The sequence below is a fragment of the Xenopus laevis genome, chromosome 9_10L (assembly GCF_017654675.1).
Source record: "Xenopus laevis strain J_2021 chromosome 9_10L, Xenopus_laevis_v10.1, whole genome shotgun sequence".
Taxonomy (NCBI): Eukaryota; Metazoa; Chordata; class Amphibia; order Anura; family Pipidae; genus Xenopus; species Xenopus laevis.
In genome coordinates this window covers 94,141,329-94,167,028 of record NC_054387.1, presented here as the reverse complement: position 1 = coordinate 94,167,028, position 25,700 = coordinate 94,141,329, and the positions used below count along the sequence as shown (strand labels likewise).

At 38.1% G+C, this 25,700-nt stretch overlaps 1 protein-coding gene across 2 annotated transcripts in view; it reads right to left on the bottom strand.

Moving 5' to 3' along the window:
* Positions 1-1,992: 1,992 nt before the first annotated feature.
* mfsd6.L (major facilitator superfamily domain containing 6 L homeolog) overlaps positions 1,993-25,700 on the bottom strand; it is a 34,468-nt gene continuing 10,760 nt past the window's right edge. For both annotated transcript variants that reach the window (XM_018236886.2, XM_041577185.1), the window contains exons 2-7: positions 22,722-24,263; positions 16,633-16,730; positions 11,903-12,064; positions 9,385-9,483; positions 6,483-6,763; positions 1,993-4,032 (exon numbers count right to left, since the gene is read on the bottom strand). In XM_018236886.2, the coding sequence (XP_018092375.2) occupies positions 3,814-4,032; positions 6,483-6,763; positions 9,385-9,483; positions 11,903-12,064; positions 16,633-16,730; positions 22,722-24,208 (2,346 nt within the window). In that variant the 5' untranslated portion in view covers positions 24,209-24,263 and the 3' untranslated portion in view covers positions 1,993-3,813. The remainder of the gene's footprint in view (positions 4,033-6,482; positions 6,764-9,384; positions 9,484-11,902; positions 12,065-16,632; positions 16,731-22,721; positions 24,264-25,700) is intronic.

Genomic DNA, 25,700 nt, shown 5'->3' with positions numbered 1-25,700 from the left:
CTGAAGCGGTTCCTCTTAGTCTATGTAAGAAATAAATGTGTACTTTGTACATTCCCTTGCTTTTTAATTAATATATCCAAGAAGCGTATCTTCTCATCATAACCTAAAGTAAATTCCAAGGTGGAATGTAAGTAGTTCATATTTGTCTCACGTTAACTTGCCCCTGTTTGTCACCATGCTAAGTGACAAGAATATGTCATCCACAGATCTATAATTTTTATGTACATGTATATCTACTTAATATAGATATTGCAATATATTGGAATGACTGGGTGATTGGCAGCTGTGCTCTCAATCTCAGCAGGGCACCCCCCCTCCAGGTGTAGGAAATGAAGTCAATTAACGAGAGCTGAGAGAAAAGCAAACAAAGAGGCAGAACTTGCTGCTAGGTGCTCTTTATTGCACACCATAGTGTGCAATAAAGAGCACCTAGAAGCAAGTTCTGCCTCTTCATTTGCTTTTCTCTCAGCTCTCTTGTTAATAGATATTGCAATAAAAGTGATAAACAGTCGGGGACAACATTGCTGCCCATTCTTATCCCTTGACTCTGTAGGTAAATGGTTTCACCAAAACAAAAAAGTCATATTAATTCAACAAGAACAAGTGTTCTAGGGCATCCTCCCAACTTCTGTGGGCAGAAAACAAGTAGAAAGAGACTGAATGTCAACTGTGCTTCAAAGCATTCACCCCAACATAAAGTACATTCAATCTTAGGGCTCTTACACACGGCTGTTTTTTCCTGCGCTCCCCTGCATTGCGTTTTCTTCCATTCAGCTGCAGGGGAGTGCAGGAGCGCCAAATGCAGGTTGGGACGCAGCATGTTGCATTTCATCTGCGTTCGGCGCATACATGCATCTGTATGAGTACAGCCTCCTTCAAAATAATTGAGTGCGTCTACTCCTGTGCTCCCCCTGCGGCTCAACACAATAAAGCGCAACGCAGGGGAGCGCAGGCAAAAACGGCCGTGTGTAAGAGCCCTTAAAAAGTCTGTTGTGTTCTTTAGACAGCACTTTATCTCCATTATCAAAGTTTGTCAGTTGTTTTTATTAGTGTGGCTTCTGTCACACAGGAAAGTGACCCATAAGTACTTGCAGTCTCCTCTTGTTGTTGACCTAGTTCTTTCCTGTTTCTTGATGCTGTTTGATAGTGTAAGCACTGAGTAAAGGGTATCTTGCATTCATTATAAGAGATTGATTTTTTTTTACAGAATTTTACATTTGGATGTCATTGAGATTCCGGAGTATCTGAGAGAGTGAGTGCCTCTAAGAAGGTGCATAACTACAGCGGAAGCAGACCCTGCAGCTGCAGGAGGGCGCAGGAGGTATAGGCGGGACCCATGCGGCCGTAATTAATGAGCAATACATATATTGGTAAAACAGGACAACCTCTGGATATGTTGGGGGCCCTAAAAATAATTTGCTGTGGGGGCCAGTATAATCTAGTTACACTACTGCCTCTAAGAGCCTTTATCAAGAGCTATAAATTGGCAAAGCTTTCAAAGCTTTTAGTGTTCAAATGAATAAAGGCAGGTGCACAGAAAAGGTCAACCATTTAGGTGAACATAGATACAAAGGAAGTGCTAGCATTAAAGTAAGGGCAAATACGTGTTACTTGTTGTATGTGCCTAGTTTCATGTATCAAATTAAAGTTCATTCCTTATTAAATTTACATTGATTAGAATAAACATCACAAGCATATCTTAATTTACATATATAGTACATGTTCCTAACTTCCATTATGAAGGGCAAGGACTGACGTTCTATAAAAAATACTAGGATGTTCTAGGATGGTCTGTTTTCTTAAATTGTTGCCTCTCACTATTAACAATCATGTGCTGAATCAAGAATCAATATTCACTGTTATTTCTAAAGAGGCACTCAAACTTGTTTACAAAGATAGCGCAATGTATGCAGCTGCTTCCCTTTGGCTTATTACACTCAAGAGTTTTTCTTCTTTTCACAAAGACACACAAAAAACCTCCCCACACACTTGGAATGTAGACTTCTTTTTATGCAACAATATTTGATTTTTCCCAAAGTTTGAGTTTTATCTCAATATGGATTTTAAGGGCTTTTCTATGTTTTTTGTGCATTGCACTTTAGAAATAGCACAATATTTATTAAAAACACAATATAAAATATATTGTCTTGGAGTTTTTTTTTAAGAATCTGTTTTAAAAAACTACTTTAAAGGAGAACTAAACACTAAAAATGAATAGAGCTAGAAATACTAAATTGTATATAATGAACATATCAGCTTAAAGGTTCAGGTTCCCTATAGTAGTAATGAACCAGGCCTTCAAAGTTGTCACATAAGCACCTCATCTTGGATTTTGGCATGACACTGCACAGAGCTACTACATACTAATAATCTAATCATTCTCATATTGAGACATTTATACATACAAACATATAAACATATAAACTATATATTGAGAATTGGCCCCTAAGCTCAGGTAACTAATGGCAAGACAGAGCATGTGCAGTGAATCAGCAGAAAAAAAATGGGTTGCTACAAGGGCATTTTCATGGGCACAGATCTTAACTGCTAAAGGGTTGTAGTTGCCTTGGGCTGGTACAGAAGCCCAAAACATAATGTACACCATTTCTGCCCTACTTTTTTAGTTAAGCTTTAGTTCTTATTTAATGCATTAAGAAATGAAAAATCACAAAAAGAAAAATTGCATTTAAAAACAGGAATAAAACAGAACAGACATTTACGTGTATACCTTCATAACAAAGACACACAGCACTGATTGTTTTTTTGCATTTATCAAGCTTCATATTGCAAATTAAATGGAAGAATGCCTTTAAATAGCAGGTAATATTCCTGTGCCCAAAACAGGAATATATGCTCATTAAAGGAGAACTAAACCCCCCGTTAATCAAAAATCCCCATCCCCTTTCGTCCATTGGTCCCCCTCACTGCTTTCTCCCTCCTTAGTAACTAAGTGGAAAAAGTATCCCTGTCAAGTACCTTGGCATAATTATGCAGAGTAGCACAGCGGAGCTCTTCGGCGCCATCTTCTGTATCTTCGGATACTCTTCTTTTCCTTCTGCAATCTTTGGAGCCTTCAATGCATGCGCAGTAGGCACGAATACCAGAATGGTCCCAACTGCGCATGCGTGAAAAAGCTCTGTGCTGGCGCTCACTTCCGAGAGGAACCAGAAGGTACAGAAAAGGGTGCCGGAGAACTCCGCTGCGTTACTCTGCATAATTATGTTAAGGTACATATTTTTCCATTGAGTTACTAAGGAGGGAGAACGCAGTGAGAGGGGCCAATGGATGGAAGGGGATATTTGATTAACGGGGGGGGGGGGTTAGTTCTCCTTTAAAGAGAACACCTGGGCAAAAAGATACAAGTGTGACTTGCTCAGCCCTCGAGTGTTACCTGTCGACGAGAGCTCTACTGCCAAAAAAATAAAACAGAGAAAGCTTAAAATCCAGAGGAGGTAAAATTGGGGTTCTACTGTATTAAGTTACAGTAAATCTCACAACTGTAGTTTGGGTAAAAATGGAGGTGAAAACGGGACATACCCAGGATAAAACAAAAAAAGATATGAACAAGTCCTTTCCCAACTGCTTTATCCGGTATTGCTACATTTAAATTCAGTTCATTGTTTGGTGCTTAGCAAATAAACAACAACGGGAATAATTTTCCACAAAACATTAACTTAAATATGGTTCTCGTAACCAGTCGAGACATTATATTAACTTTAATCTTTTCCTGCAAGGCCCACAATATATTATAATAAAATATATATATATATATATATATATATATATATATATATATATATATATATATATTTTTTAATGCTCTGTATCTTCTGTTGGAGACATTAGAGCATTGCTGCATGGAAGGTTTGAATCTATTTCAGTTGGATTTTCATTCCTTTCTGGGCAAGGTGGTTTAACGTGTTCTTGAATATCAGCAGGACCTGTAGCATACGGCTGGACAGCAGACTCTTCATTTCTGACCAGTTTTGGAGATTGTATTATTTGACGATAATTAGGGTTCATGTTATCTTCCTAAACAGAACAGCACAAGGAAAATATTAATGAATATATTTAAATCTCGCCAACTAAATGTCAAACTGTGCAATGTTATGTTTATGCATGACTACATGTAAGATGGGTTACCTTATCACTTGTAATCAATAATTTGATATAGAAATTGTTTACATACAACCAACTCACCACTGTAAAATAGGTCTTCACCACAGCAAAAAAATGAATGCAATCGTTTGTATATGATGAATTGCCGCCCTGGCCTAGACTTTGGAGCAATAAGTTAGCAGCACAAAAATACACAAAAGAAAAAAAAAATACTCATATATCTTCTATCATATTATATCATATTATATAAGTCATAAATTACAATGGCCCATGGTATATATATTTTAAACAAAGTCCCACCACTTATAATACCTTAAATTACTTGGTATTTTAAAGAGCATTTTAAAGTTGTACCGTCCAGCTTCTTAATCTACACAGTAACATGATATGTAAAGGGGTTAACTTTTAGTATGTTATAGAATGAGTAATTCTAAGCAACTTTGCAATTGGTCTCCATTTTTTCTTTTTTATAGTTTTTATAGTTTTTTAATTATTTACTACCTTTCAAATCTTAAAAACAAATGCTCTGCAAGGCTACACATTTGTTGTTATTGCAACTCTTTATTACTCATATTTCTATTCAGGCCTCTCCTATTCATATTCCAGTCTCTCATCCAAATCAGTGCATGGTTGCTAGGGTAATTTGGACCCTACCAACAAGATTGCTGAAATTGCAAACTGAAGTGCTGCTGAATAAAAAAAAGCTAAATAACTCAAAAACCACATAATAAAAAAAATAAAAACATTTGCAAATTGTCTCAAAATAACACTCTACAGCATACTAAAAGTTAATTTAAAGGGCAAGGGCAATTGGACTGTTCCCCCTAATCAATCTATGACATGTGTTTTTACTATTGTTGTTGTTATTATCTTGCTGCTGTAATCATGGAATGGGCCGCATTTGTACAAAGACTGTAATCAACAGACAAAGCCGCTGTATTAAGAGTACCTACCTATTTTTCTCTCTCTATTTTATATGACCTTCTCTTGTTTTTTGTTATGTTAAAAACAATAAAACATTATTTTTAACCACATACATATTAAGAGTGTCTGCATAAAATCTGTATATACAGTTATTGGCTAATATATAGAAATATAGCTGTAGAAGGACAGCAGAAAACATCAAAGACACTTAATAAGGCAAGCCATACAACTGAACAAAAATACTTTTGTGTGGACAGCAAATAATAGTGCAGAGGGGATTATTATTCATTTGTTTGCAGCTTCATCGTGCTTGCTTTATTTTAAGAAAAGCTATATTTCCTGCCAGTTATTTATAGAAAGCTCATTTAACCTATGTTATGAACTAAAGGTAAGATATTACCAGCTCCAAATTTTACGGTGATGTCCTGTGAAATTAGTTCAATATTTGTAGAAATACTTTAATAAAAACAATAAAAATTCTCAGTTTTAAAATCTGAAAGGATAAGACTTATTTTAAAATCCCTAAAAAGACCCTAAACAGTCCCTAAAATGACTTACCTCTCTCTACATTGAGTCGATTCATGAGAACCTTCTAATTATTATTAGGATGTTTTATCCTTGTATGATATGATATGGATGTTGAGCAGCTTCAGTATATCTAACTATAAAGGTAGCGATACATAGATACTTCATTTTCTTATCTTTGCCAGCCAGGAGGCCTCCCACCCACATTTTAGTAATCTTACTCATTTCAGGGAGGCACAAGCAATGCTCACTAGTGCTTCCTTTCCTCAGGGTCGGACTGGGAGGCCCGGGGCCCACCGGGGCTGCTGCCGGGTGTGTGCTCATGCGCCGGGTGTGTGCGCATGCGCCAGTGTGCCGCAAGTTCGCACAATGTTTTTATCATTAAGAAGCTTTTGTCGCAAATGTGGGTGCAGATCTGGGCCGGCGGGGCCCACAATAGCTGGAGGCCCACCAGGTTTTTTTCCCGGTGTCCCGCTGGCCCAGTCCGACCCTGCCTTTTCCAGTCATTGATTGATTAGCTAAATCAAGCCAGCCAATCAGATCTTGGAAATGTGAATCAAAGGGGAACGATATGTGCAATAGAGATTAATACCTGCTCTTTCTCTGCTCTGCTGGTCTCAGATATACCCTGATTTATTAAAAATGTTCCTTTTGATTTCAAATTTAACCACATTGCAAATAATTTTTAAATTGGCCGTAATATATTTATTTTCAAAAACTGTTAAATAGCTGAACATAACTTTTAAAAGGTTAATATTTACTGTAAATGTTGGAGGTATTAGCAAGATGTTAAGTTGTTAATGTGATTTTAATGCCTAACTATTTATTACAAAGCATACACTTCCTCGGCAAAACTACACATTTTGCTCTAGTGTACTGCTAAAACAGCCATTGTATATATGAAAATTTTGTACCTGTAGATGCTGGTTTTCAGGAATCTTTTTGTCTTTGCTAAGTGCCACCATTTCTTTGATTTGATAGAAAACAAATACAAGGACAACCCAAGGAGAGGAACTTATGCCCCATGCAGGCCTACTGACATCCTCTTGCTCCTCTTGGTGCTTTGTTTTCTTGGGAGGAAGTTTGGGTTGGATAACAGGCATTATATCCTCACTCTGCTGTGGGACCAGGTCAATAGTTGCTATTGGAACTGGACTGGAAGGAACGGGAATCCTTTCGGCCAGCATGGATGCATCTAGAGCATAAAACACAAAGGTAGAAAAAAAGTATCTTAGCAATTGAAATTTTACGTGTGTATATCCTTCCTGCTCTCTACGTTTTTGTACAAATGTCCCTCCTGCAGAGTCCGTTTTTAATGGGTCTATGTCCCTCCCATTGTGTGCCTTTTTAAGAGTGTACAAAACTTGAGCTGTGAGCATTTTACAAGTGTACAGTATATTTTTAATTAAAGAATGAGCATTTTACTGCTTGTCTGTTTATATTTCTCCTACTGGCATTTTATCGTTTTCTTAAAGTCACACTATCATAAAATTTAATATAAGCTTCACCTCATGAAAATTTCACCTCATGAAACTTTCTAAATATGATCACTTTAAAAAGCTGTCCCATTAATAATGGTAATAATCGAGATACACTTTTTGTACCTTCCTTTCAGTAATACGTCTCTCTACATTCTCTCTGATAAAGATTGACAGAGGGGTCCCCACTTTCAAAATAGTGTGTAAAAAGGTGTGTGTTAAAACAGCCAGCCCTCTCTCTCAAACTTTTTGGCTTTTGGCGATTCCAATTGGCAGTAACAAGAGGATGTAGTGGCGGGCAGAGATTTCTGGCTATTAAAGGAGAAGGAAAGTCATTAACCACTTGTGGGTGCCAAATGTTAGGCACCCCCAAGTGAATGTAAAGCCCGATCCGGGCCGGTGCAGTTTTCTGCTGATAGGAGCACCGGCCAGGATCGATCCTCTTTCTTCAAATTTCCCACGGCAGACACATGCGCAGTAGAAGTTTTAGTTAAAGTTCGGCTTTTCACTCTAAAGCGCATGCGCAGCCGCGAGAAGAAAAAAGAAGCCGGAAGAGGATCGGCTTTGCGGTGGTCACCAGAAGAACCCGGGCCGGTACAGTTTTCTGCTGATAGGAGAACTGGTCCGGGGTTTCAGGTAAGTAAATACATTCACTTGGGGGTGCCTAACATTTGGCACCCCCAAGTGGTTAACGACTTTCCTTCTCCTTTAACCTGGGAATCTCTATGCACTGCATACATGTCCTGTAATTTACTGGTGCATATAAGCCAATAACCGTATACAAAAGTATCTGTTCTGGCAGGACTCCTTTGGACTTATATCAAGTGCAATGTATTTTTTTCAATGAATGTGAATATCAATGTAAAGTACTCTATGATTATTTGGCTTCACTATTAGTGTGGCCAAAGTCAATGGAATGTTCTCCCTACCCATCCCTTTACATGTGGCAATAAGGCAAGGCCCGCTGCCCCCTGTCTTATTTGCACTTGCAAAAGATCCATTAGCTGCTTAGCAGATCAGCAATTCAAAATATATTTGAGAATTATAAATGCAGTCAGACCCTAAAGTGTTACTTGTATCCCTTCTTAAAATGATTGAAGTTTTTGGGAAATAGTCAGAACTTCAGGTCAATTGGGATAAGTTATTTTTGGCTTTAGTTGAGGCTTAAAGGAGAACTAAACCCTAAAAATTAATATGGTTAAAAATGCCATATTTTACATACTACGCTTATTGCACCAGCCTAAAGCATCTCAATAGCAGCAATGATCCAGGACTTCAAACTTGTCACAGAGTTCAACCATCTTGGAAAGTGTCTGCGACACTCACATGCTCAGTGGGCTCTGAGCAGCTGTTGAGAAGCTAAGCTTATGGGTCGTTGCAAATTTACAAGCAGAAAATTATGTTTGTAATATAAACTGATGCTACAAGGCTTATTATTAAATTCTGATGCTAGTTGCACTGGTTTCTGAGCTGCCACCTATGTATTAATTACTAAACAGCCGTAAACTGTGACATTTCTATTCTATGTGTACTGTGTATTGTGAGTCAGTCCCTAAGCTCAGTAAGTGACAGCAGCACAGAGCATGTGCAGTGAATCAGCAGAAAAGAAGATGGGGAGCTACTGGGGCATCTCTGGAGGCACAGATCTTCCCTGCAAAAGGGCTGTGGTTGCCTTAGGCTAGTAAAGAAGCCCAAAACATAATGTACAACATTTTTAGCCTAATTCTTTAGTTGGGCTTTAGTTCTCCCTTAATAGACACCAAACATGCTAATTAAAATGGTTTAACCTCCTTTATCTTTGTATAACCATCCACTTCACCATGTCCTAGTGATATCCTCTCCAGCAGCAAATTTAATACAATAGATTAAACTCCCACTTTCAGTATGGGGCCATATTTATTAAATCAAACTCATACATGTGCATCATTGTCTTCTAGCTTTAAAAAAATCTCCTAACCTCAGAGATTGCTTAGGAACACTAAACTAACGCCTGCACCATATGTGGCATAGTAGGGGCCATTTTCTTTTTATATGTTATGGTCCTTGACTGTATAATAAATAAGCTGTATAATAATAAAAGTCCTTTTTAGATTAAACATGAAACTTAAATATTTTTTTTTAATTAAAACATCCATACCTGTTACAAACGTATTAAAAAGTCTCACCTGTCAATCATATATTGCCTTAGGCATAAAGTAGGGGCAAGAAATTACTTTCACTTTCCATTCTGCACTTACTAGAAGTCAAATGTGTCTTTAAAGAGTTATTATAGTGTAATTATTTTACACATATCTTTGTGTGTGGTTTATTTTTTGTAACACAAACCATATAAAGGTACCTTCTTGCTTTTGAGATACAACTAGCCATTGTATCAAAGCAAAGAGCAAAAGAATAACCAGACATGCCATTCCTATCCCTCGAAACGTTTCAGCAGCACCTAGGGAATAAAAGAAAACAATTCAAAGAGATACCACATGGACTATATATTGTGACGGTTTCAAATGCTTATTTTCTATGCTAATTTTACAGAGGATAAAATAATATATAATCACATTTAGTGATGGGCAAATCTGACCCGTTTCATTTAACCATAAAAATGAGCAAAACGGCAAAATTCACCAAAATGCATTAAGTCTATGGGTGCCAAATTTTTTGACGCTACAAATTTTTGACACACAAAATTTTTTGTACCCATTACAGTCCATGCACGTAATTTTCGCGGCAAAACTTGTCGCTCATCATAGTCACATTCAGTGGCAGATTTATCAAAGGTTGAGGTGAATTTTCTAATGAAAAAAATTTGAATTTGGAGCTATTTTTTGTGTACTAGGGAATAGTCCAAATTCGATTCGAATTTGAAAAAAATTTAAATTTATTATGTACTGTCTCTTTAAAAATTTTGGCTTCGACCATTCGCCATCTAAAACCTGCTGAATTGCTGTTTTAGCCTATGGGGGACCGCCTAGAACCTATTTGGAATCATTTGGTGGACTTTGAAAAAATCTAGGGGGGAAACTTTGAATCGAATTCGATCGAATATGCTATTCCTTCAATTCGAATTCAATCGAAAACGGACCTATTCGATCGAAAAACAAACCTATTTGGCCATAAAAAATCTTCGACTTCATTTCGGTTGGTCTTTCTGAATTCGAATTTCGAAGTTTTTTCAATTCGAAATTCGACTCTTGATAAATATGCCCCTCAATGTAATATCATACATCATGTCATGCAAATTCAGCTTAAAACAATTTACACTATTATGTTAAGCATATAATAAAACAGTATCTTACATACTTACATAAAGAACATGCTTTTTAAAATGAGCAATGCTAAGATATCTGCAGCCTGATTTTGAGGTGTTGCTTGGACTATTACTATTAAAAGATAGAAACACAACATATGGGGCGCACCATGCACTTTAACAGGCAACAAAGTAGAATCTATCTGGATGACAAAATATTAAAAGAGTGCCAGCATTCATTCATTTAAATGGAAAACATCTTTTTGCAGTGCAGCATGGCAGTGATACATTTATAACATTTAAATGGATGGTAAGTATGTATATGCAGTCAAAGCCTAAAAAGCTACTTATATGTAAAATTCCTGAAACATAATCAAACACTAAAGGGGAATCTCTGCAACAAATAGGCTTTCTTTCTAAAGGTTTTTATTTTATTCATGAATAAAACAAAACAAAATACAAACATGGTACAGTTAAGATATAAGAAGTTTGCAAGCATTGGAATGACATAGAACATGTTTCAAGGAGACTTGAGTCAGTCAGTCATTTCATATTCCAGTTACCTTACACAACTATATATTTGTCAAGTTATACCCTCTATCAGGTATAATTTTGAAAAAATGCACTGGCTATCCCAATCTGGTTAGCACCAGATTTTTTTTCTTTGACCATTTTAAAGGGGAACTATCGCGAAAATAAAAATTTAATATAAGCATTATTGTGCTAAAATAAGAAATTTTCTAAATATAATCAATTACCAATTTCTGAAATAATCAAGTTAATATTTGCTCTCCCCATTTCAGCATCTGTCTCTCTTCATGCAGGAGTTGGAAGTCTGATTTTGAATGACAGTTGGGTCCAATGCAGCGTTTGGGGGGCTCCTTTTGCCTAGAAGATGTATTAGAGCTCGCCATTTTAAAATCACCGGAAATCTGGTCTCTCTACATGCTCGATTTGTGCCAAAGTCGGGTTTTTTTTCAGATTTTGTTTATGCTCGAGTCAGTTATCTGAGTAAAATCGAACACATCTGCTAAAATAGGGAGCCCCACTAAAATATATATATTGGATCGAACGGTCAATGAAAATCTGACACCCAACTCCTGCAAGAAGACAGAATGAAAAGAAACAGATGCTGAAAGTAAGGATGTGAAGATAAGCTTGATTATTTCAGAAACGGTACACAATTTTTAATTGATTATATTTAGTACATTTCTTATTTTAGTGCGATGAAGCTTATATTCAATTTAAATTTTGTGATAGCTCCCCTTTAATACAAGTATACAGTGGAAAGACATGCAGCTAAATACAGCAGCAGCTTCGAGGGGTTACCCCCCCCCTTTCCTGACTGGCCCATGCACAAAGACTGCCCTGTACATGGACTGGGAACAGTCAGGGAAAAAGCCTGAGGTGAGCAAGAATATAGCACTGACTGTAGCCTCTTCATGCTGAAAATCAAATATGTAAATAGAGCAATAAGTGAATAAAAATTGGGCACATATTTGCCTCTTAGTAGTAACTGCTTATCTTGAGTTTCTAGCAGTTTTCTATTCAGAAACGATATTATTTTGTATTATATCTCTGTAAAAGGCAAAGAAACACATTTTTTATGACTTACCGAAGAAATTTACCATAACACCTCCTATCATGGCACCACAACCCCTTCCAAGTCCTAAATGGAGGCCCTGGAGGATTCCTTGTGCAGAGGTTCGAAGTTCAGACGGGACAGCAGCACTTAGATATGAAATGCAAGCTGCCCATATTGCTGCATGAGTCACGCCTGCAAAAAGGCAAAAGATATAAAATTAAATATTTCCATTCAGATACAGATACTTAGATTCTGAGTATATTAGATCATATTCCCCACACTAAACAATCTCAGATTTGCTACTGGCACAGCCATGCAGAACTGAAGGTTCCTATTGCTGAATATATCTCCACCATTTATTTATTTGCATAATGAAAGAAAATCCATTTCTAAGCAACTTTCCAACACATCATAATTCAACACTTTTACCTTTTTTGCTTTTACAAAACATTTTAAATGGTTTAAAAATTGTTGTCTCATGAAAACATTGGAAAAAGCCAACTTATTAACATACCAGGCTGGAGCTTGCCTCTGCTACACTAGATCAAGAATCAGAACCAGTAAAGGACAAAAAATTGTCTATATTTATTTTCTTGAACAAAATATTTGGTTGAAGAAAATAAACCTGTAATGAAAAACTGTCATTTATATATGAGTAGTATTATAGCCAGGGCATATTGCAGCAAATTGCCCAATCACCCAGGAGCCAAAGTGAGACACAACACCTAAGGTGGCCATAGAAGCAAAGATCCGCTCGTTTGGCGACATCGAATAACGAGCCGATCTTTCCCCGATATGCCACTAACGGGCATGGCTATATCGGGGGTAATCTGAACGTTCGGCCCTATGGCCGAACGATCGGATTACGATGAGAGTGCAATGGGCTCCGGCGTGACAGTTGGGACAAAATCAAACCTGTCCGATCTCCGCTGGGCGAAAAATGTCGGTCCGAAAATCGTACGAATCTAGGATCTTTGCGTCACCTCTATTCTTGTTGTTATCATCCAACCTTTAGAGGAATCTGAGTGCCAAAACTGGAAATCACAACACATCTGCCTTATTAGATTGTTATTTAAGTCTGGTGAGTTAAGGTGGCCATAGACGTAACAATTACGATCTTTCTTGGAAAAGATCTTTCCAAGAAAGATTGTTCCTTTCAATACACACGTGTAGAGCTGAATTGTCAGATATACAGGTAGTAACAATAGAATTCTACCTGTATCTGACATTTCAGCACTAATAATTGGCCGATGTTTGGGTACCTTCAAAGGCACCCAATCAAAATTGAGCCGACCGATATCCAAGTCTTCTGCCAATATCGGTTGTTTCTTTTCCCACCATACACGCACCGAATATCGTACAAATATTAGTTTTGTGCGATATTATCGGTGCGTCTATGACTTGTGAGTCATTTGTTATCAGGAGATATCAAGGCTATCCTACAGCTCTGCTCTCTTTTGAGACCCTTGTGGATCTTGCATATATATATTGGGACAGTAGAAGTGTTGGAAAGAAGTTTCACGGACAATCATTCACCCATGTTGTCCTGGACTGCTGGAATATATTTCACAAGTAAAGGTAGTAGAGGTGACCCCCTACATTGTTAGTGGGAGGACACTGATCCTGAACTGGCTCTACCAGTTTTACCAATCACCCAGAATAATTTTGCTCAGTTAAGGCAGTGTCGGACTGGCCCACCGGGATACCAGGAAAACTCCCGATGGGCCCAGGTGTCATTGGGCCCTCATGCTGCTAAATTTGGCCTATTTCATGGCCATTCCCTATTCTTTGAGAACAAAGAGGCTAAATAGAAAGAATAATTGATTATTGTATTAAAGAAAACAAACTAGGAGAATAGAGGTTGATTGAGGAGATGAAGAATATTCGTACTGAGAGTGGGCCCCTGATCTAAGGTTTTATGGTGGGCCCCTGGTCTAAGGTTTTTGGGTGGGCCCCTGGTGTCCCAGTCCGACACTGAGTTAAGGTATCCCATGTTAAAAGGATTGTAAGATCTTTTAGACTGGGCCCTCTTCACCTATTGTATCAGTTACTGGTGGCTATGTATGTAAATCTGTACGTTCAATTTATACACCCATTTATTGTACAAAGCTGCAGAATATTTTGGCACTTTATAAATACTTGTTAATAATAAATATAATGATAAGTAGAGTTCTACAACAGATAAAGGTTCTATGTGGAATATCCCAGGATTAGGGAGCTGACAAAACTGCCCCCCCCCTTTAGTATAGTAAGTAAAAATAAGGTCTTATTTCAGGTGTTTGTGCTGATTAGCCTCACCCATAATTAAAGAGGCATGGTCAAGCAGTTATCTGTATCAGACTTGGGAGTGGGCTGTGTAACTAGGGCTGCTTGGAGAGCTAGGAAGACTGTGTGTATGCTTGTAATGTTTATTTTGTTGGATTGAACTTTGTTCTAATGGTGGGTGTGGATCCTTTCAACAAGCACAGGATTGCCAGTTAGTTCCCCGTTTTCATGTTAGTAGGATTGCCAGTTGTTTTTTCCACAAAGGATTTAGTAAATCAACATGTGTTTTGTATGATTCTGCTGTGTGATAAAACAAAATGAATGAACTTGAATGAACCCCACCTTTACTGGAGGGGAATCAAATTTTTTCCACCTAGTGGGAGTCAGGAGCTTAGCAGGGTTAAGCAGGTGGCATTCAAGTGCTTTGCCCAGTACATGATGTTCAGTGTCTGTGTCTCAAATGTAATATATGGGCCTAAGGCAGGGTATGGCCAAATATATCATCACATTTCATGAATACCTTATGACAGTATGGTTGGATAACATGACATTTCAGAAAATGTGCAGAAGGGTACCAGCTTCTTTCATCTTTCTCCAACAGACCTTACTGCTTGAGTTTATGTAGAGGGTAATAACAATACCACCTTGTCAATATTCTGTGATCAAGTTCTTTTTTCGGCTAATTGGTTTATCAGCAGCGTAAACAAAATAAAAGAAGGTTATGATTTCTTTAGAAGCCACAGATGGGTTAATAATTAGGAAGTGTTCTAGTAATTATATAAATATATATGTGTATATATTTAAAAATAAATAATTTTAGATTTGTTTTATTTTTGCAACAACAACCATTTTATTTTCAATTTTAGCATTCCTGTTTTTTGCATGCTTTGACCAATGGCACCTGGAACTAGAAATGATAGAGCCAAACATGGCAGTCACCAACCCTGCTGCAAAGCTATGCATTTTGTCAGCAGGTACAGTATGTGGAAACTGTTATTTTGGAGGGGGCACAAGGGCTGTGCAGGGGTATGTTAAAAAAAATGATGGAAGTGTTACTTCCCTTTGTCTGAGGCAGCTCCTGCAATGCTGCCCCCCCCCGCGCGAGCATACCTTTTCTGCGCAGGAAGGGGTCCGGGGGGACATATTTGTAGTGCGGAGATGCAGCTCTTAAAATTGCAAGTTTTTCAACTTTCCTCATTGGTGCAGCGCCCCTGTCCCTTTTAAAGGGGTTGTTCACTGTTAAATTAACTTTTAGCATGATGTAGAGAGTGGTATTCTGAATCAATTTGCAATTGGTTTTCATTTTTTATTATTGGTGGTTATTTAGCTATTTATTCAGCAGCTCTCCAATTTGCAATTTCAGCAATCTGGTTGCTAGTAGGGATGCACCGAATCCGGGATTCGTCCAGGATTCAGCCTTTTTCAGCAGGATTCAGATTCAGCCTTGTGCCTGGCCGAACCGAATCTTAATTTGCATATGCAAATTAGGCGCGGGGAGGGAAATCGCTTGACTTTTGTCACAAAACAAGGAATTAAAAAATGTTTTTCCCTTCCCACCCCTAATTTGCATATGCAAATTAGGGTTCGGATTCGGTATTCGGCCGAATCTTTCGCAAAGGATTCGGGGGTTTGGCCGAATCCAAAATAGTGGATTCAGTGCATCCTTAGTTGCTAGGGTCCAAATTTCCCTAGTAGCCAGGCATTGATATGCATAAGAGACTGGAATATGAATAGGACAGACCATAAATAAAAAGAAAAGTAACAAAAAGTAACAAAAAGTAACAATAACAATAAATTTGTAGCCTTACAAAACATTTGTTTTTTAGATGGGGTCCGTGACCCCCATTTGAAAGCTACAAATAGTCAGAAGAAGAAGGCAAATAATTCAAAAAACAATAAAAAATTAAGGCCAACTGAAAAGTTGCTTATACATTCTAAAACATATTAAACATTCATTTTAAGGTTACCCACCCCTCTAAAGTGATTCTATAAATAGGCTTTACTCCGCCATTGAGATTGTAGATTTACAAAACCTACTCCTTCAAACAAGGAATAAACAGATGCTGTGCTTTCAGCCACAAATCATTACTAGCAGATAGAACCTCAGGAATTGGTAAAGGGTCCTGACAGACAAGGCGCTTCGTTGCACAAAAATGCCTCTTCTGGGCAATTACCAGGATCACCTTATTTAATGTATTTTACATGTGTCGATTTAAACAAATTCAAAGGGGAAGGTATTGTCGGGTGCTTCATCATTGTTATTAATTTTGTGAGCCTGTCAATAAATGCACACAGGCAGTTATTTAATTTAACTGCTCTGCACATAAATAGAAGAAGAATAGAAAATGCGCAGAGTGGATCTTAGAACATGTGAGTAGTGCCCAGCCAGCTTCGTTTAGAAGTGCATTATCTGACTAACCCTAATAAGTTTTCAGCAATAAAAATGAATTAGTCACATCCTTGGCAACTTCCTTGTTCATCTGTATTTTTCTTACCTTGTAGCACCTCCATAGGTAAAATGGTCCAGGCATTTTCAATGTATGAGATATACAGGTAACGAGCTGTATTACAAGCAAGCCCAATGTAAAGTACCCTAAAAAAGAAAAAAAAAAAATATGAACATGTAGATCAAAGTTTATATTTAAGAATTCATTATTTAAATATGGAATTGATGGTCAGCTTCCTGGCTTTATAAATCTGTTTCTAGGTCTAGCATTCAGTAAATGACATTTTTGAGCTGCTGAAAACATGAACTGCAACATAAACCAGCAGATGCCTTTAAGTCATTTATTGCAGAAATGTGGCACGAACTTTTGGGGAAAAACCCCTTCTTTAGGTGCAATACACACCTAGAGGTTCATTTTAGTGGTATTAGAGCTTTTTAAATCCATGATTGAACTCTATTTCTCTAAAGTCACAAATGCCATGAAAGTTCTTAAAAGATCCGAATATAGTAAAAATGGAGAAGTGCAGAAACAATACAAAAATCTCTAAAACCTCTAAAATTTGAATTTTTCAGATAATTACTAGCAGGAAAAAAATCCGAAAACCTCAGTCTGAATGACTAAAAAAAAATCCAATAGGATCAGAGCAGCTCTCATTGACTTTTAAATGACTTTGCTTTTACGTGGAGAAGTTTTTTATTAAAGTTTTTCATGGGTTTTTACACTTACATCTCATATTTTTAGGGTTTTAGAGAAATTCTTTTAAAAACTCAAATTTCAATATAGAAAGCGGTAGGAGCCAAATTCAATTAAGAAAGAATTGGAGGACTCCCGCAGGTTTGAAAAAGACTATGCAAAGAACAAAAAAAGAGAATGTTGTGATGTAGGGAGTTGCAGTTCCGCAGTAGTCGGACAGCAATCCCCCACCCACTAGCAAACCAGTTCGGGCTGGTTTGCTAATGGGTGGTGGATTACTGTCCGACTACTGCGGAACTGCAACTCCCTACATCACAAGATTCTCTTTTTTGTTCTTTGCAAAAGCTCAAATTTCTAAAGTTAAATATACTATTCATGAAAAAAAAAGGAAATCCAAAAGCTAGCAAATAGTATCCATAGTGAACCAAATTAGATTAAACACCCTGCATATCATGTGATGCTAAAATGTGACTCATTTAACCCCATCTTGGTCATGTTATCAACAATAGTCCAATACAACCACTGCACACACCAGATATATGATATTCTAAGAAAAATCCAAGTTCATCGTAGCATCTATAATTGATTACCTGTAAATATGTAACAATATATAAAGTATCACATTAAAACTACAATTAATACATTATATTTACAACAAAAAATATAGATATAAATATAAAGTGCACCTTGTGGGAAAAGAAAATCAAATTTTTTTTATCCATGCGGTTTCACTATTCACACAATAGCGGTTGGCTTAATTTAGCACCCCTAGGTATATTGATCTGTTCCATTATTGTCCACCTAACTTAAGTAATAGTATGTTTGTTACAATAAAAATGTTTAGCCACCGATAACTCTGATATATGTTTCTTTGTATTTCTCTGGTGTATAATTTTGTATATTACATTTATGTTCATTTAAAATCTACTGAAGTGCATGCCATTCAGATCTTCCACTTTCTTTTCGTACTGTGGCCATCATTTGCAGACAACCTTCAACAGCCTCCTCTGCCACCTTCCTGACTGACAAGGAAACATGGTGTTCTTTCTTTTGTATTGCTGACTGGGAGATCGGCAATCGCCGTCAATTTTGGTGCATGCGCTTTTGTCGCAAATTGCTCCAAGCGCGCATGTGCCGACATATCTCCCAGTCAGTTTACAGAGGACCCAGAAGATGGATGCCGTAAAGTCCGCTGCCAGAATCTGCGACGAGGGGTAAGTATAGAGTATGGGGCATTTCCTGGGGGGGGGGGTCTACGGGGTTTTTTTCTACAGGGTTTTATAATATCTCTTTCTGAAGTTAACATTCCCCCTTCTTACTATAATCTTATTGCATCTTACACTCTCCTACCTTATCTACATGTCTTAATCAATACATGTGCTATTAACCTCTTTGTCCTGAGCTCAAATCCAGTCTCTCCTCCCTTAGAGATTCATTTGATCCAAATACTCTGGTCAGTAACTATAACCAGATGTTCTCCTTTACCACTGACTCAGGTGCCTTACCTGTGTTGCTGCAGCCCTCTTTGCTCCTTTTTGAGCCAAAAGTGAGGATAGGGCTACCGGTGCCTCCTAAAGCTGCTTTCTAATCCTTGTGCCAGATTTAAAGACAGACTCCAGTTTACCTGTAAAGCACTCTAGTACTTGCCCCCAGGGTATAGTAAATGACACCTGTAAAAGGGCAGTATAAATATGTCCTATTTGAAATACTCTTTAATAGGTCACTTCATTCAGAACATTATAGTTTTTAATTATGCCTAATACAAGGCAATGAATCCAGAATACTGTACAAGACAGGTAAAAAGTTCTGTACAGTCTAACAGTAACTAAGGTTACAATCAACTTGCCATCAGTCCAGTCCATAAACTTGGATTTATTATGTGCCTCTAATTTTATAAAAAGTATGTTAATATTTTCAATAAACATATGGGGTTGTCCTTGCTTGCATTTTCTGGCTCTTGGTTGTATTCATCTGGCTATGCAACAATATTTTCAGACCACACCCATATGCTGTGTTGGCAACTCTGCTATACCACACAGGACTATCTGTTCCATAGCTCCGGTAATTCCAAGCAGTGAAGTGTTGGTAAAACATGCGCAGAACAGTTACTGAAACACCACGGTTCCGCACTTCCGGAAAACTCTGCTCACACGCAAGTAGGATACCGGAAGCAATGATACAGGGTGTTGCGGCAATGCAGCGGGTAGGGTGTTAGGAAGGGAGGGTTTGGGCACTTTGCTCTAATAACTTTATTGCATCTAAGCAATTTGACATTAGAAACTCATTAATGGCACGATATTGATTACAAGGCTTTCAGCACCAATAGGAGTTCAACAACAACTTAAAGGCAGCATAATTACAGATCTCCACATGGGTAACTTTGTGTGCACAGGATCCCAGACCTCTTTCTGTGTCCCTCTATCAGAGCTCCTTGAGAGACTGATCAGCCTAAGGACCACTGATTAGCCACCTGAGGTTACTTACACCCTGCTGGTCACCTTGTAGCACCTCACTCTGCTACACCTATCCACTGCAAAAACGACTTTTCTTCTACAGTCAACTCCACTCTCCTGTGAAAAGAGTGTCAGCTTTTCTCCAACTGGCACCTCCCCTAAATTAAACAATTGTTTTTTTCTCCCCACTCCTACCTGCCCCACATGAAACAATGTCTGCACTGCTTACATGGAATCCTCCTCTCTGTTAGAATGGCAGCTCCAGTGTTACAACCACTTCACATATACAAAATCTCACATCATCCCTATGAAACAATATTAGCTCTACACTCTTGCTGCTATCCCATAAAACAATGTGCGAGTCCTTCTCCTACTGTTCTCTCACTGTCAACTTACTTCTGCAATTTAATATTTGTAAACTGGGCTAGATGTAAAAGAATTATAGCTCTGCTTCTGTTAACAAGGCACATCTGCAAAATGTAATCATCAGTTTCAATCAAATGTTTAGCTTTTCATGCCCTTATTGTCTTCTCCATTTCTCCCATTGTCACCTCAATTCATTCAGTGCCAGCTTTTCAAATACTGCCTCACCCTTCTTTAAACAGAGTCTTGGCTTTTCTACCATTGACTCATACAGTTAGTGAAATATTATTGACTTTTCTCTTACTGCCTCATCCATTTGTTAAAGGAGAAGTAACACAAAAAAGTGCTTATATATTTTTTTTTATGGTGTTAGCAGTCCTTTTAAAATAGTGTTAGCTCATCCCCCACAGCCCCATCTCCTTTTTAAAAGTGAAAATTAGTTGTAGAGGACTACTAATACACTAGGTATGATCAAGAACAAACAGGGGTTATAGTATCCTAAAAACAGAGCTCAAAAATGTTTAACAGAGGGCTGCCAGCAGGCTGAAATTAATGAAGTTAATGAAGAACTGGTAAGAATACTCTAACTTTTATTCTGTGATATGTTTATCTCTCAACTGTAAGTTAGTATCTATCTATCTATCTATCTATCTATATATATAAAAGAAAAAATGAAACCGCACTCCTAGGGCTTTAGTGAAAAACACGTGGTAGGTTTATTTCAACGTTTCGGCTACTACACTCGAGCCGTCTTCAGGAAGACGGCTCGAATGTAGTAGCCGAAACGTTGAAATAAACCTACCACGTGTTTTTCACTAAAGCACTAGGAGTGCGGTTTCATTTTTTCTTTTGTATGCTGTATATAACCAGCACCATCTATATATATATCTATATCTATATATATCTATATATCTATAGCTATATATCTATATATATACCAATTAGAAAATAAAGGTGCACACTGGGATTTGTAATGATATTAAAAATTCATCTTTTATTATTTACATTAAAAAGGAACTGGTCGACGTTTCGGTCTCTGCCTTTCTCAAGACGGTTCCTTTTTAATGTAAATAATTAGAGAGAGTGCCTGAACAGAAATGTTCTAGCTGAAGTACCGTACATTGTCCATAAAATGTAATACTACATCTTTAAAGTAATACAATCATTTAAAAAAAAAAGCTCTCTGCATTCCAAACATTTGCGATACTGAGTATTTCTCCATTGTTAATGAATGCCACGATCAAGCAACAATGCACTGCTGATTAGCTCTCTCATAGAAAGGAATGGCATGGCATGTTAACTGATGTTTTGTTAAACTTGTTCATACCCTAAGGAATGCTGAAATCTGATTGGTCAGATAAAATGGATGTTCATACCCTAAGGCAGGGATCCCCAACCTTTTGAACCCGTGAGCAACATTCAGAAGTAAAAGGAGTTGGGGAGCAACACTACCATGAAAAATGTTCTTGGGGTGCCAAATAAGTGGCCATTTAGTAGCCCCTATGTGGATTGTCAACCAACATTGAGACTCTGTATGGCAGTGAACCTAGTTTTTATGCAACCAAAAGTTTCCTCCAAGCCTGGAATTCAAAAATAAGCACCTTCTTTGAGGCCACTGGGAGCAACATCCAAGGGGTTGGAGAGCAACATGTTGCTCACGAGCTACTGGTTGGGGACCACTGTGTGTGTATTTTGCAAACAAAATTAAGTCATTGTCCTTCTCCTGGATGAGAGGATGGTCCCTGAACAGCTCTGTTGCATTCTGTAACCAAATGAGTTGCAAAGCCAATGCATGTTTTTTTTACACCAAGGTACCTGTTGATGTCCTTGTGGATAACAGCATGGTTCCCGATTTTTTTTTTTTGCATTTTTTTTACATGTTGCATTTTTTTTTACATGTTGCATTAGGTCATACAAAATCCAAACACATAAAGAACCTTCAAAACAGACTTTCTTCTTAAATATATTAATTTTGTTGGTGTGGCATATACAAAATAATCTGAACTGTGCTACATTTCTCCCTCCTCCTGAGATCCAAATGTTGATATGTCTGCTTTTAGCATGATATATACATTGTCATTCTAAGATAATTGACCCTCTTCAATTCATCTTCCTGTCGGACTGGTTGCCATGATAAAAAGGACCCTAGCAAACAGAAAAAAGTCCAAAGCAGAACAGAATTTAAAAGGGAACTATTGCAAAAATAACAATTTAATATAAGCATCACCATACTGAAGTAAGACATTTTCTAAAGATAATCAATAAAAAATCTATAATATTTCTGAAATAATCAAGTTACTCTTTACTATCTCCCTCTCAACAATCTGTCTTTAGGAAGGAGTCATGAGTCAGATTTTGACAGCTGGGTCCAATTTAGCCTTTTGTGGGTGCTCCTTTTGTCTAGATGATGTATTAGAGCTCGCTCTTTCAAAATTACCAGATCGCCTGTTTCTCTACATGCAAGTAGGATTGCCAATTATCTGCCAAAGCTTGGGCTGGTATTAAAAATGTACCAGCAATGTAGTTGCCGATTAATTTGTAATACCCTTAAGTTCAACTCCTGCATGAAGAAATAATAAAGAGAGACAGATGTTTATTTATATTTATATACATACAGTGGTTTCTTACCTTATATGACCAACTATTTCAATCAACTTGTGGCTGAAGAAATAAGCAGTAAGTTCAGATACGTGACTCAAGACGGAGCAGATTCCAAACAATGTTGTGGTCCCATTAAGGTCTTGTAGGTGCCAAAAAAGAAATGTGAAAACATATCCATAACCAAAACCCATAAACCAAGCCACAAAAAGAACGGAGCCATACTGCACTGTGCAAAAAATTTTGATCAAGTCCCGAAATCTGAATCTTTGATTTGTTTCCCTCTGCTGACTTTCATTCTGATTTACTGAAGATTCAGTCAGAGAACATGGTTCTATTGTTGAGCTCTCCAAGTCTTCTCTTCTGTCGTCTTCTTGTTTTAAGTGATGGTAGTAAAAGTGGAATTGTGTAGAAACAATTAGAGCCACTGTCATCAGGACACCAAATACAATAAATGCAATGCGGTAATTTTTATAATCTGGATCCAAACAACCAATGCCATCGATGATCACATCAATATGGGTGTTATCAATGCCTATACCAACAGACAACATAGCCAAGCCCCATCCAAGGGACCCCCACATTCTCTGCAGTCCATACCGATCTCTATGTTTGCCCAAATATTGTAGTGTCACTGTATCCACTATAGTGACAGCCGGGGCACTGAAAAACTCTCCTATAATAACCACTAGCAAGAGTAACAGGAAAATGGTTTCTACATCTTCTTTGTTATACTCTAAAGAAAACTGATCAGCAGTGGGAGACTTAGTTTCAGGCAATGCAACTGAAGTAGTTGTGGTAATTAAAATGGTAGAGGTTGTACTCTGTGTTGTAAAATTAATAGCACTGTCATTATTGATATCTCGAGCGCTACGGTATAGAAGAAGGTAATTTCCATCAAAACCAGAGTATTCCAATATTTCCCTTTTCCTCTTGTTTTGTGTGGAGTTTGAAATAATTCCAGTGATTGCAGAAATGGGCAGTGAGCTGGAGTTGGTAGGATTTACAGGCTCGAGATTACTGCTCACACAAGTCAGTGCTGCTGGTTTCACAAATCCAATTCCCAAATTAAATAAAACCCAACAAAGAACTGAAAACAGGAGGACCATCTTGCCTTTCTTAAAGCGATCTGCAATTACTCCCCAGAAAGGGGCACTGCAGAACTCAATAAAATACCGAATTCCTACAAGTAGCCCACTCTGAGTAGGATTCATACCCAGTTGTTTGTAGTAAACAGGTAACAGCGGATAGAGGGATCCATATGCAGCGTAAAAAAAGAAGTAGAAGACTTTAGAAATAAGAAGATCATTGTTAATTTTGATACAGTGTCTTTCTAGCCAGTCCATGTCCTGTTCAGCAGTAGACATTGTCTCAGCAGCTTGCGGGGGTTCAGTGGATCCAGCATGGTTATGGTCATGGTCATTTGAGATGCCGTTAAAAGGATCAGCAAGTACATACTTCCTTTTTTGGTCCTCCTCATCTTCAGATAATATTGCAACTTTATCTCCTGTCGCCATTGTTCTACAGGACCGCTAATAGCAACAGGATCCGAAATTGGAATGTGAAACAAACCTGAAAATTAAAAAAGCAAATGTTCAAAAATAGTAGTTTGCAAAAATCATGCACTGACTTAACTTAGCAAACGCCATCAAACAAGGATTGTATCTTAGAATAAACTCTAAACTTGCCCATACACTTGTGCATCTTTGTCCATCTGGCCACCCTTACTATGGGCCAAAGAAACCCATCAGTGAGGACTGCATTAATATGTTAGTATGATATAGGTATTCATATTTTGTCAGACTGCAACTGTTTTTTCAATTACATTTCTATTTATGATTAATAAAATATGGGTGCTGAAAACACACCAGAGTCCAGAGTTAATGACAGGGAAAGATCCATTCCAGTCAGCCACTCCAGGCAGACTGGTTTCCCAGTGAAGTAGCTGCCTGGAAATGAGACTACAGCTGTGCCAAAGGCAGAAAAGTAACCGATGCATCTTGGCTCAGCTGAGAAGGAATTAGAGGGAATGTTGGTGCCTTTCGTGTCGGACTGGGCCACCGGGGCTCTGGCCCTTGTGGGCCCAGCCACTCCAGACCTGCTGCTTGCCCTGTAGCGAGATTCAATTGAGGCCTCCACATGTAAGAGGAAGTACTGGGCTCTACTTGGAGGTACCTTGGATGGATTTGCACTGGTGTGGGGGCCTCCGAGTTTTGTGGTGGCAGCCCCGGTGGGCCCAGACATGTAAGTCCGACACTGGGTTCCCTTCTTGGATAATTTGGAGGATTTTGTATGCATCTCAATGGAGTGGGTAAGTAAGGATTTGGTTAAAAAATACTGACGTGTGTGATTGACCTGTAACTGCGTATGACCTGGCAAGACCTGATGCCTGCAAAATGCAGTGAGTTGATATATTTGCAGAACTATGTCTCTATTTTGGGTGCCTGTGAGTGTCACAATCTACCCAATCCACCGCTACCTGAAATTGCTACAATATACATATCAAACACCATATAGTTGCAAAATGTTTTATCCTCCTTAAACTCCATAAGATTTTGGTTAGTCCATCGGGACAACCCACCGTATGGGGAACTGGTAATTTACAATGCAGGATGTTTTGTGCAAATTGAAGAAAAAGATGGCAAACGGAAATTCTTTGCACTTTCCAATCTGTGTCCTGCTTTGTACAACTTGCTGAAGGCCCCTTGGATCAATTGCTGACTGCCAAGAGGGGCAGGAGGGTGTAGACGCGTAGGTGGGCCCCCAGCCGTGTTGGCAGTGCTGATCAGAACTGCATATGCAACTTCTCTGTAAAAGGGCAGATACACAAGCTTCTGTGTGAGCAGTAACTTGGTTGCTTTAAAGAACTCAGAATAAACACTTAAAGGAGAAGGAAAGGTTAAAACTAAGTAAGCCTTATCAGAAAGGTCCATCTAAATATACCAGTAAACCCCCAAAGTAGTGCTGTTTTGAGTCCCCTGTCAAAAGAAACACTGCATTTCTTTACTT